Here is an 11549-nt window from a genome sequence, read left to right on the forward strand (position 1 = left end):
CTCAAAGGCACAGTCCGAACGAAGTTTTGCACAGTTTTGCTTATGCGTTGGCGCTGATGTTGAAGTTTTGCCGACGACGACTGCCGTTTGACAAATGTGCCAGCCACATGCGCCAAAGAGTGTCGGGCGGCAATGTTGTATCTGGTTTCTACCTACCTCGCTGCCGCCTAATCAATGCATGAATGAGGAATGCCAAATGCACTGCTTGCTTAATTTACAGCAAATGTGCGAGGCATAGCATAATGGCAGAAAGGGAGTGGGAAGAGTGCGGCATATTGGATGGAGCTTTTAAGCGAAATTTCGATATAGAAATTTACAAAGAACAACTGCTGGTGCAACCAGAAAATAGATGTGTATTATTTTAATTTCCTGGCAAATATCTGCCATACGACAGATAATTTCTGAGAACAACCCAAGCGAGGGGCTTTATATGTGCTGTAAATCGGAGACCAAACTGTCAGTTTGCGCCTAGAACTTCCCACAAAATGTGCATCAAATGTTTGATCGTGTTGCTGCTGCTCTTTCTACCCTACGGACTGGGCAGTGGCAAATATTGCGATCTGCCCGCATGCGGCGAAAATAATTTGGCCTGCGACAACAAAGGCGTAAGAGGCGTTACATCTAACGAGGGAAACCTTCAATCAAAAGTTAAATTCTTGCGCAGCAAATCAACTCAAAGTGTGTGCCAAATACACGCATCGTGCCCATGACTGTCTACCGCAATTCGCTGCTGAGTGTCTTCAATGATTTTCGCAACAGTGTGGCACGCGGGGATCGGCGACTCAAGCCAGCGGCACGCATGGCCAAGATGAGTTGGTCCACGGAACTGGAGCACATGGCCAAGCTGTCGGCCATCTCCTGCAGCATGGACAAGTTCTGCCTGAGCACCGAGAACTTCTACTATGTGGGCTCCATCTTCGATGCGTTCAAGTATCCGGGCCGAGTGTACGAATACGAGGATTACGAGATTATTCTATATCTGATCAGTGGGTGGACCAACAGACTGGCGGATATCTCCTTGGGCATGGTCATTTATATGCCGGATTATGTGGCGGATATGTGAGTTTTAGCCACTTTTAATAGTAGTCCTTTAAGGCAGTTTTTATTTTGTTATTTGCCCAGGAAAATCCTCAACGCTGCGCTGCTCATTTCGGAGGCCAACACCCACGTGGGCTGCACGGCCATGCGCTTCACCTTTGCCAGCTTTCATCATTTTGTGCTCGTGTGCGCCTTCAGCACGGATGTCTTTATCAATCGGAGCCTGTACAAGCTGTCAGCCTCGCCGGGCAGCGCCTGCAAGCGGCGCGACTCCACATACCCCGCGCTGTGTGCCGCTGGCGAGCGTTACCACAATGAGCGGCCGCTGGCCAATGCCACGCTGCTGCAGCCACCCGGTGGCAATGCCATGATACAGCGTAATCCAGATTTGGCCACCTTTTATAATTACAATTTGTACAATTACGGCTGAGCAAAGGAAAGCTTTAAGTTCACTTTAAACTAGAAAACATTTCAGAATTTCGGTTCATATTTTTTTCTTGTTCATTGCCCGCTGGCTAGACTAAAGCACACGCCCCCACAGCGTGGAACATTGCCCAATAAAATCAGTGCACAAAAAACACAAATAGTTAACAGCCAGACGGGGCGGTGGGGAGACTGGCAGACAGACAGCCTCGATAATCACGGAACGCATTTGCATATCAACGCGCTTCCGGGCTGATGTCCTTCGCATGCAAATGAAAACATTAGCGGAACACACGCGGGATAAGCTCAGTCCTCTCAGTTCTCTCATCCTTGCCAGAGAGAGAGAGCCAAAAGCGACAGCGACAGATGCAGATGCAGATACGGATACAAGTGACACTCGTCGCTGCTTTCGCTGCTGCTTAAATATATATTTCAATTAAAATTTTACACACGAATAAATGCAGAGCCACGCCCAGCACATTAGGTGCCCATTTCCGAGCTCCCCAGCTACAGCAGAAACTTCCATTCTGGTCCCAGTCCCTGTCCCTGTCCTCCTGCTGCTGCTGCCAGTGTCCAACTTGTGTCGCTTGTTTATGAGCGTCTGAAGGCCATGAGAGCAGACAGGGCCGGGACATGGCCATAAAATGGTCCGAGCTTACGAGAGTGCTGCATGCATAGGGATGAGCACGAGGACGAGGCTGAGGATGGGGCTGAGGCTGAGTGTGCACAGGGATCAGTGCTGGCACAGTGCTGGTGCAGAGGCGGGGCAGACACGGCACCACCAATGGAGCATGCTGAATGTCCACAGAATTATTCAAAAGTTTCATGGCCAGCCAGGGACAACGAGCAGTTTGGCATTGTGACAAGAGGAGGCTGAATGGAGTTTTCCACCGGAGCAAAATGATGAACCAAGGACACATCAAGTGTTTATGCTGCAGGAAGTTTTGAACACAGAATTTGCTGGGGAAAGCGCTTTAAAAATGTCTCAAAATCTGACCAAAATCCTTGTCAGACTTGTGGCAGCAGAAGCAGAAGCAGATCTCTGCTGACTGTCATATCTTATCCACAAATTGGCTGCTGCTGCTGCTCCGCCCTCTGGTTGGGTTTCCATTTCAAGTCGAGGCCCTGAACTTGAACTTGCAACTGTAATAATAATAATAATGCAGATCCCAACTAACAATCCTGCCGCTCCTCTGGGTCCTCTTTTTATTTCTTGTTCATGGCCAGAGCTCACCCTTTTGGCTCTGTCCTTCCGTGTCTGCGGCCATTGTCTGGCTTGCATTTCAAATTCTAAGCAAATTTGTCCACCAAAGGGATTGGCCGGGGGCCGGCGCAACATTTTATGAGCGTGCCCGTGATGCAGCGACTCAGATATGGCCAGAGAAACGTCTGCTCTGGGCTCCGACTCCTCCGACTCTGCTCCAGTTACCAGTACGAGCGCCAGCGCCAGCTCCATTTGAATGGGTTTTCTCTCGCTGCTCGTTGCTGCGTCTGCCGCTGGCACACAAAGATGTCCTGGTGTGATTTATCGCCGGCATAGCTGGGATAATGGCCACGTATTATAATATTTGCCGCGCCCAGTCAGGCAGCGAGGCAGCCACCGAGGCAGCCGTATGCTTATCGGCGGCGACACCACCACCGACAACGACAACGACAACGTCAACGTCTAGACTCCTGCGGTGCAGCTGGGCCCAGCAAGGCTTCCTCTGCTTTCCTTTCCTTTCCTTTCATTTTGTGCTTCTGGCTTGCAGTTTTCATTTGCATTTTGCCAGAGCGGAAAACTGCATGCAGTTTATTAAATAGAGGAGCAAAAAATAAAAAGGGAAAGACAAAAAGCGAACTCGCAAAATTAAGTACATCATTTCGGGGTTGGGTTCTTGGTTTGGGTTTGGGTTGATTGTCGGATGCTTTTGGCGCATATCCTGTGGCCAGGACAGCACTCTCGACACTCGCCTCATTGTTGAATTTTATGCCGCAACGAATGTCTTCCAGACACCACACAGACAGACAGACAGACCGGCAGAGGGGCTTAAATCGTGAGCCAAATACATAAAATCTACGCATGCATGGGCCCCCCTCCGCATGTGCGAGTGTATCCTTTGCCGCATCCTTTTCCACTTAATGCCGACTGCATTGTGCACAGATATACATATCCTTTATGCCACATATATATTTGATATCATTAAAATTTCCAACTTGCCACTGCAGCAGCAGCTTGTCCTTGCCATTGCCACTGCCACGGCTGCAACTCCTTTCCCGGACTCCTCCTCGCCGCGCAAACATGAATAGTCTGAAAAGTCTGGATTTGTGCACACACAAAAAGAGAAAGCAGAAGCAAAAGCAAAACTATGCATTTATGATATTTTTTCAAGTTTATTTGCTCAGCGGACTTCACAAATATTTCTGCAAAAGTTCTGGGAAGAAGGAAGAATTTCGCCTGAGCCGAGCTACTTATTTGCACATTACTTTCCCCACTGTAAAATTCTTAAAGTTTGCATTGGCAGAAACCTCAGCAAAGGAATGATGATCCTCCCACCCCCCGAGAGTCCAACTTTTTATGAAGAAATGCCTGCAGGTATCCCAGTGGGGAAATTTAATTAAATTTAAATCCAAATGGGACTTAATATGCAGTCGCTTCGTTCATAATTAAAAAATACGCAATATCCGATTTTCAATAACCCCAACATAAAAAAAAACAACCAAGTGCCTCCAGATGATGGCAGAAAAAAAGGGAAAGACCGCCAGGACGTCCTGTTCACGGCCAGGGCCAACAGTCGCACGGGACGAATGCCACTGATGGGCGACGACAACGTTGAATCGGACGACTGCAAAGGACAAGCGGGCGTAACTCAATCTGTGGATATGCAAAAGGGAGTCACCAGCCAGACGCACTACCGCGGGGACAATGATAGCCCCAAAGAAACAAAAAAGAAATTACTTAAAGAATAAAATCAATTCCATGGCCATTTGCTGCGCTGTGTGGCACACAAAAAGTAAGGGCATATGTGGCTGGCTATAAAGGAGGTTTCGGACATTTTGGGGCATTATTTTAGGGGATTTTTTGCTGGCAAATAATTGTCTCTGGAGTGCTTTTTGCATTACATTGTTCCAAAATAATTTCTCTAGGGTATTTCTATTTTTCGTACATCTTTTCCACACCCACTAAGCCATCGCAATTGTTTTAATTTGCATTCAACCTTTTCTGAGTAAATTAAAAAAGTAAATTCTTTCACTGCAATGACGACTACGACTCCGTGCAACTTCTCGTCCGGCCAATAATTCAATCAATTTATTTGCACTTTAGTGCCGCGGAAAGGGGTGTCACACACCCACACCCACACCCAGAGCCGTGAATCTCTCTCTCTCTCTTCAGCAAAAGAAAGCTGCCGACGATTCGGGAATAAAAATGAAATCAATTATGTTGAAACTTCTTTTTTTGTGGAGCGCGCCGCACCGCTGGCTATGTTGTAATTAATACAAAATGCTGTGTGGCCTCAGACACAGTCGGGGAACCCCGTAGTCAGGGAGGGAATGGCACGTTATAGCTGGGGGCATGCCAAAAAGTTGAGTCTTTGCCGCAGTGCCCGTTGCCCATTGCCCATTGCGGGCGAACTCAATTTGATAAAAATTTCATTTACAATTGCCGTCGCCATCGTCGCCTCCGCGTGGCAATTGGGGGGCAGTCCCTGCCTGCGCCCAGTCCGTGTGGGAGTCGCCAGTTGGCGCTTTTTGGCCAGCACTCGCCTGCCAATTGTTGTGTTTATTAATTTAATTTGACAGTCGCCTCTGCCTTGGGGCCAATCGACAGCAGCTGTGCACGGTTGTGGTTTTCCAAAGGGTCTGCTGGAAGATGGTTTGCTGGGGCGAGAGACTATATTCGTTTTGCGGTGTCCTCTGTGGTTGCAATTAGAACATTAGAGTGGATGGAAGTATTACAAATAGAAGGGTAAGAATAACAGACAGAATGTTGGGAATTAATTTTACATTCAATTTCCGATTGATGAATGCTTTGCTGATCTTTATCGTGGCAGCAGATTTTCATGCCAATTGACAGTTGGTAAACTCAACAATCTGGCAGAGTAGCTTCCGCCACGATCTATAGCCAAAAACTTGGCTACCTTCAGCCCTCTACTTGACACATTTCTCTATCTAGCTAAGTGCTAAGGACTATCATTTTCCTACACACCCTGGGTGCCATCGTTTGGGCAGGATCAGTCTAACAATGTCATTAGGGCTGTCCTCATTAACGGCACAGCAGTTGGTGAAACTAGAAATATCCATTAGAGCCATCCTGCCGCTGCCTGCCGCCTTATGCCACGACCGCAGGCGCATTAAAGTGCCGCGCGTGAAATTTCAATACAGAAATTTACGTTTGAATTGAATAAAGAAGAACTCCAGCTTGGGGTGTGTCCTGCCTGCCTGCCTGCCTGCCTGCTGCTGGTGTTGAGGTGTTAAGCATTACAAAAACGAAGCAAGAAAAATGAAAAAATAAAAGCGGAGCTGGGGGACTCCACGCCACTCCCTCGTTGACCCAGGCCGGAGGCAGCGTCGCTGTTCGGACGTTCGCAATGAATGTCATTTGGATTAAGCGTTGGATAAGTTTTTAATTTATTGTGCATACAATACCAAGGACTGCTCCTCTAGGTAGGTTAAGTGGGGGGTGTACATCCTATGCATATCTTGGCGTGCTTATCGGAGCGTACCCATCGCTGCCGCAGGCCACGTGCCCGTGTCTCACGCTCTGTCCACCGACGGGCAGCAGATCTTCTGCCCCGCTCCTTGTGCCACTTAGTTCAGCTTGAACTGGCTGGCGGGCTCGGTGCCGGCGTGGAGTACCAGATACTCGGGCGTCATCGGGGCATTGAGGGTGACCCAGGCCCTGGGCACACCGGCATCATCGCGGGCGGATTGCAGGGCTTGCTGCAGGGCAAAGGCCACAGCGATGGCCACACAGATGGCGGGTTCACCGGTGGCTGGAACAGGAACAACTTTCATTGGATGACAGTGGGCAAATGGATTAATAAGCTCACCCTTTGACCTCATAAACCCAACCTTGTTGGGGCTCTTGGGCAGCATTTGGATGCGCAGATCTATGGGAATATCCTTGGCGCCCGGAGGCTTGTAGGTCCACGTGCGATTTGTCAGACATTCGCCGGTCTGCTTGTCCACCACAATCTGCTCACTCGTCCAGTAACCCAGGCCCATCATTAAAGCGCCTTCCATCTGTCCGATGTCCACATAGGGATTCAAACTCTCTCCCGCATCCTCCAGGAGATCCACGCGGCTGATCAGATAGTTGCCCGTCAGAACATCAAATTCCACCTCCGTGAGGCAGAGGCCGCACACCGCATAATTATCCATGTCGCCCTGCTTGTAATGATCATTCGCTATGAGGTTGATCTTGCGATTGTACGCCTCGTTGATGAGCTGCTGCCAGTTGGAGGGCTTCACCTCCTCCCTGACCGGCGCCAGGCGAGAGTTCAGCGTGTCGCAGGCCTTGCGCACAGCAAAGCAAATGGACTCGCTGCCCACGGAGCCGCCTGTGCCCATGGCATTGGCTCCATTGATCGTTTCGCTGGCCTCAATGCGCACCTGTTCCATGGGAATGCCCAGAGAGTGGGCCACCACTTGGGATATCTTTGTGTTCATGCCTGAAATGGATGAGAGTTGAGTTAAGGAAGAGCTGAAGGGTTGAACAATACTCACCCTGTCCCATTTCGATGCCTCCGTGTGTGACCACCACAGTGCCATCGCTGTGGTAGATGGCCACCGTTGCGGGGTACTGTCCAAAGTAGCCCATTTGGTACTCCATGATGGACAGCCCCAATCCGCGCTTGCGCCAGCGATTCTCCTTGTTGTAGGCAATAATCTCAGAGCGACGTTCCTTGTACAGCGTACTAGCCAGGAATCCGGGCATCATTTCACCCATTTTGTGATTGGGCAAAATGTTTGCATAGCGCACATCCGCGGGGTCCTGCCCAGTCTCGAAGGCAATGTGCTCGAGAATGTTCTCTATCATGGCAATGCCTTCCAATGATCCCGGCGCACGACACGGAGTGTTGGTGGGTGCGTCTGTGTACACCAGAAAGCCATCCAACTTATAGTTATCGCTGAACTCGTAGCAGTTCCTGGACACCGCCACGCCATGGCCCATGTGGGATTCGTTGGACAGGTAGCCGGCATCCTCGAAGAAGCGACTGACGAGGCCCACGATCTTGCCCGACTTTTGCACGAAGAAATCGTAGTCACAGTGGAAGGCCCAGCGCTTGCCCAGTGTGCTCATAATGGACTCCAGCGACTGCACAAAGCGCACAGGACGATTCAGCTTGTAGGCAGCGATGGAAGCGGCAGCAGCGGCGAGGTTGCAACGCGTGGCCTTGCCTCCATAGCCACCTCCTAAGCGGCGGGTTTTCACCTGCACTTCGTTGACTTTGAGGTTGAGAATGTTGGCAATGAGATCCTGCGACAGATCCATCCATTGTGTGGTGACATGCACTTGCATTCCACCCTCGAAGGGCACTGCCACAGTCGTTTGTGGCTCCATGTAATAATGATACTGCAGGCCCAAGTCCAGATGTCCGGAGGAACTCACATCGAAGTGTTCTCCCTCCAGATCGAGGTTTTTCAGCGTTGACTTGTATCGATGCTCCAGACGCTCACAGGATGAAGCTCCCACCTTGTTCAGCACATCCTTAAGTGTGGGCAACACTTCCTTGGCTCCTCCTTCGTAGCTCAGCTTCACCAAAGCTGCGGCGCGTTGGGCCAGCGCGTTGGAATTGGCGACAATCACACCCACGGGTTGGTCGTGGAACTTGATCTCGCCCGTGGCAAAAATCTCCTCGTCTTCGGCAAAAAACATTGGCTCGCGTGTCTTGGGTCCGAGATAGTTTGGTCCTGGTATGTCCTTGGCATCCAAATAAGCCACCACTCCGGGTATGGCTAATGCAGGCTGCGGGTCCACCTTCGAGACCTTTGCACCAACTTTTTTGGCGTGCACAAAGGAAGCCCACAGCTGGTTCTGTTGCGTGGGCAGATCGTTGGCGAAGGTTGCTTCCCCAGAGCACTGGATGAGTCCCTCGTGCTTCTCCGTGGGCTTGGTCACCGGATAATGCTCCTCGAAGGTCTCAAAGTTCTGTTTTCCACTCGACACTGGTCGCTGCAGCAGGGCTCCACCCAGAGCGAAGCGACTGCCCACTCCCTGTTTCCTCTGTTCTGCGGTCTTCAGCAGAAACTTATAGAAGAGTCCGCAGGCGAGTTTGCGTCGATAAACGGGAGAGGCATCGGGCAGCACCTCATCGGGTTGCAGAAGAGCCGATAGCTGGCCAAAGGCCTGCTCCACCAGTCCATTCTCATAGGGATTGCGTCCCAGCAGCAACTTCTCAATGGCCGTGGCATGGACAAACTCCGGGTTGATTCCGCCAAAGCAAATTCTCGCAGTTTTCACCTTTGAAGCGTTGTCCAACTCGAGCAGGAAAGCGGCATTGACATAGGCATGAGCATTCTGGGCACGTGGCATGATCTGAGGATAGGAAAACATATGAGTTTCGAGTCTTAAAAGATTATAGGACAGATCTTACCTTATAGGAGTCAAATAGAAAACGATCCTTGGGATAAGCGGGGAGAACTATTCCCCTTATGATCTTGCCTTCCATCGGTGTCTTCAGATAGCAGGCAAGGCTGACAGTCGCCTGCTTGACCAACGACTCCTGGACAATCACCTGTGCGTCCAGAGCCTCGAGGACGATGAACACGTCCGAGGGGAACTCCGGGTGGTCATGCTTGATGGTCAGATTGCCCGCCAAGGTGCCGGCCTGGGTTAATGCAAAACAAATTGATAAGCGAAGAGCGTAAGAGAGTCAAACGATAAGATAATTCGAGTAGTTGCAGGAGAGCCGAAGCTTACACCTTATCAGGAAGATAACTCGACTCTTGTCCATCGACTTACATTGCGAACAGGAACGTTGGCGATCCAATCGAGGTGTTGCCACACCTGAGCCAAGTACTCGAAGCCTTTGGTGTTCTCCAGCTGGCGGCATATGTCCATCGTTTCGGTGAGGCTCAGGTTGCCCCCGAGGGTGAGGGAGCCAGCATCCAGCTTGTGTCCCTTGAGCTCTGCCAAACCTCCGACATCGATGAATGCCTTGATGTCCGCACTGCGGCGGTACACCCCGTGGGCCGTGTTGCCGGCCACCAGCATGATGGGCAGCTTCTCTTTGACGGCGCTCTGCAGGGCTTCAAAGAGCTGGCTGAGGCTCTCGGGCCAGCTCCAGCGGCTGCCATCGAGGTAGATCTGACTCCCCTTGGGCGACTGCTTCTTGCAGGTGCCGGCGCACTGCTTGCCCGTCTTGGGGCACTGCTTTGTGCTCAGATCCTCAATGTCCGCGCACTCCGCGGGAATCTGAATGTTGCTGTCCACCGCAAAGGACTTCATGGCATCCAGGATGGGGCGGTAGCCGGTGCAGCGGCAGATGTTGCCTCCGAAGGAGTTCTCCACCTCCTCCATGGTCACGCGACCCCCTTTGGACTTGAGCAGCCCGTACATGTTCATGACGATGCCCGGCGAGCAGTAGCCGCACTGGGTGCCGTTCATCTTGGCCAGCCGCTCCTGGATGGCGTGGTAGCCCACCCGCTTGTTGCCCAGCCCCTCCGCGGTGGTCACCTCCAGTCCCAGGCAGGTGTTCAGCAGCGTGAGGCACGAGTTGACGGCCCAGGTGCGCACCTCTCCCGCCTCCGGGTGGATGCCGGTCAGAGTGCACACGCAGACGCCGCATCCGCCCTCCTGGCACATGAACTTCGTGGCCGTCAGACCGGCATGCTCTCGGATGAAGGTGTTCAGCGAGATGTCCGCAGGCAGGGCAGCCAGATTAACTGTTGGCAGAGAAAATATTGCATCAGTTTTGGTTTATCTAATCAACATTTATAGGCCACTTCAAGAAGCCGAAAATGTATAAAATTATGGTTAATTTTATAGGAGTGTTGGTTATAGTAATAATAAATGTTTTATAAATAACTTAAGGGCAAAAATAGCATTTAAGATGGCAAGGGTTGGTAAGGCAATTATTGTAGGAACTCCAAGTGCATATCGAAGTGCTGTACTGAAGTACTGAGATTGCCAGAAAGTTGGGGTCAAGTTTTGAATGCACCAACTATGTAAATATTTTTAAAATATGTTAAGATGTAATTCTTTTGTGCATACATACATATGTATGTTGAAGATTATTCAGAATCTTGTGCACTTGTTTTACTATATTTATCATTAGTCTAATAATTATATTCTAATTCATTCTGTATGAAATAGACACGTCAGTGTTCGCACTGTCAAAGCTCTTTGCACAGTGTAAACAATTAATCAATTAACTGCTCACATACTCACCCTCATAGCTGTCGCCGTTGATTGTAATGCTGTTACCAGCCATTATCTGTGTGTTTATATAATCACTTGCAAGGTGCGCCAATTGTTTTATTTGAAATCTGATTGAAGTCTTTCTCGAATTTAAATGTCGTTCGATGTTTTCTTGGAGAAAGTTCTAACCGTGTGGTGTCCAAGCTAATCTCCGATCAACTGTAGGTTAGGTCCCGTACGCATCAAGCTTTTATTGCCTTGCCCAAAAAGTTCTCACGCGCTCAAGTTCTCCGCTCTCGCGCCGGCTCTGGCTTCTAACTGCTGTTCGATTCAAATGTTACATACGCGCATGTGTGTGTGTGTGTGTGTGCATGTGCTGAATGGTTATCGCGCGATCTATTAACCACTCTCCCGCATTCTCTGGCTATACTTACATATACTGATGCCCACTCTCGAGGCACACTTATCTGCTGTTTGTTTAGCACTTTCTGTTTTGCTCGAGTTTCTAAACAAAATGCGAACTGCGCAGCTCTTCTCTTTGCTAAAGTACCGCAAAAGAGACGAAAGCTTTACAGTTGCAAGATAATTCGCAGTGCAAGGAATCGAGCTCGCTTTAATTAATTTAATTTAATATAATTTAATTTTACAATTATTATGCAAATGGTTAAGGCTCAATAAATTCAACTCACCTTATAGCGCTGCATTATTGAATTTATTTGAGTTAAAAAATTAAAAGTAAGAACTA

The 11549-nt window shown here is 49.7% G+C and overlaps 2 protein-coding genes across 2 annotated transcripts; one reads left to right on the forward strand and one right to left on the reverse strand.

The window, feature by feature from the left end:
- The first annotated feature begins 474 nt into the window (after positions 1–474).
- On the forward strand, positions 475–1483 carry LOC117896938 (allergen Tab y 5.0101-like). Its single transcript, XM_034805480.1, has 3 exons — positions 475–605; positions 665–1059; positions 1123–1483. Exons 1-3 carry the CDS (start codon positions 486–488, stop codon positions 1466–1468), a joined length of 861 nt encoding a protein of 286 aa, XP_034661371.1. The 5' UTR covers positions 475–485; the 3' UTR covers positions 1469–1483.
- A 4562-nt stretch (positions 1484–6045) lies between these two features.
- On the reverse strand, positions 6046–11000 carry LOC117898652 (xanthine dehydrogenase-like). Its single transcript, XM_034808224.1, has 6 exons — positions 10835–11000; positions 9407–10329; positions 9039–9272; positions 7168–8980; positions 6492–7112; positions 6046–6434 (listed from the first exon to the last, which is right to left on the reverse strand). Exons 1-6 carry the CDS (start codon positions 10875–10877, stop codon positions 6250–6252), a joined length of 3819 nt encoding a protein of 1272 aa, XP_034664115.1. The 5' UTR covers positions 10878–11000; the 3' UTR covers positions 6046–6249.
- Between the last annotated feature and the right edge of the window lie 549 nt (positions 11001–11549).

This window comes from Drosophila subobscura, chromosome O (assembly GCF_008121235.1).
Source record: "Drosophila subobscura isolate 14011-0131.10 chromosome O, UCBerk_Dsub_1.0, whole genome shotgun sequence".
NCBI classification, from domain to species: domain Eukaryota; kingdom Metazoa; phylum Arthropoda; class Insecta; order Diptera; family Drosophilidae; genus Drosophila; species Drosophila subobscura.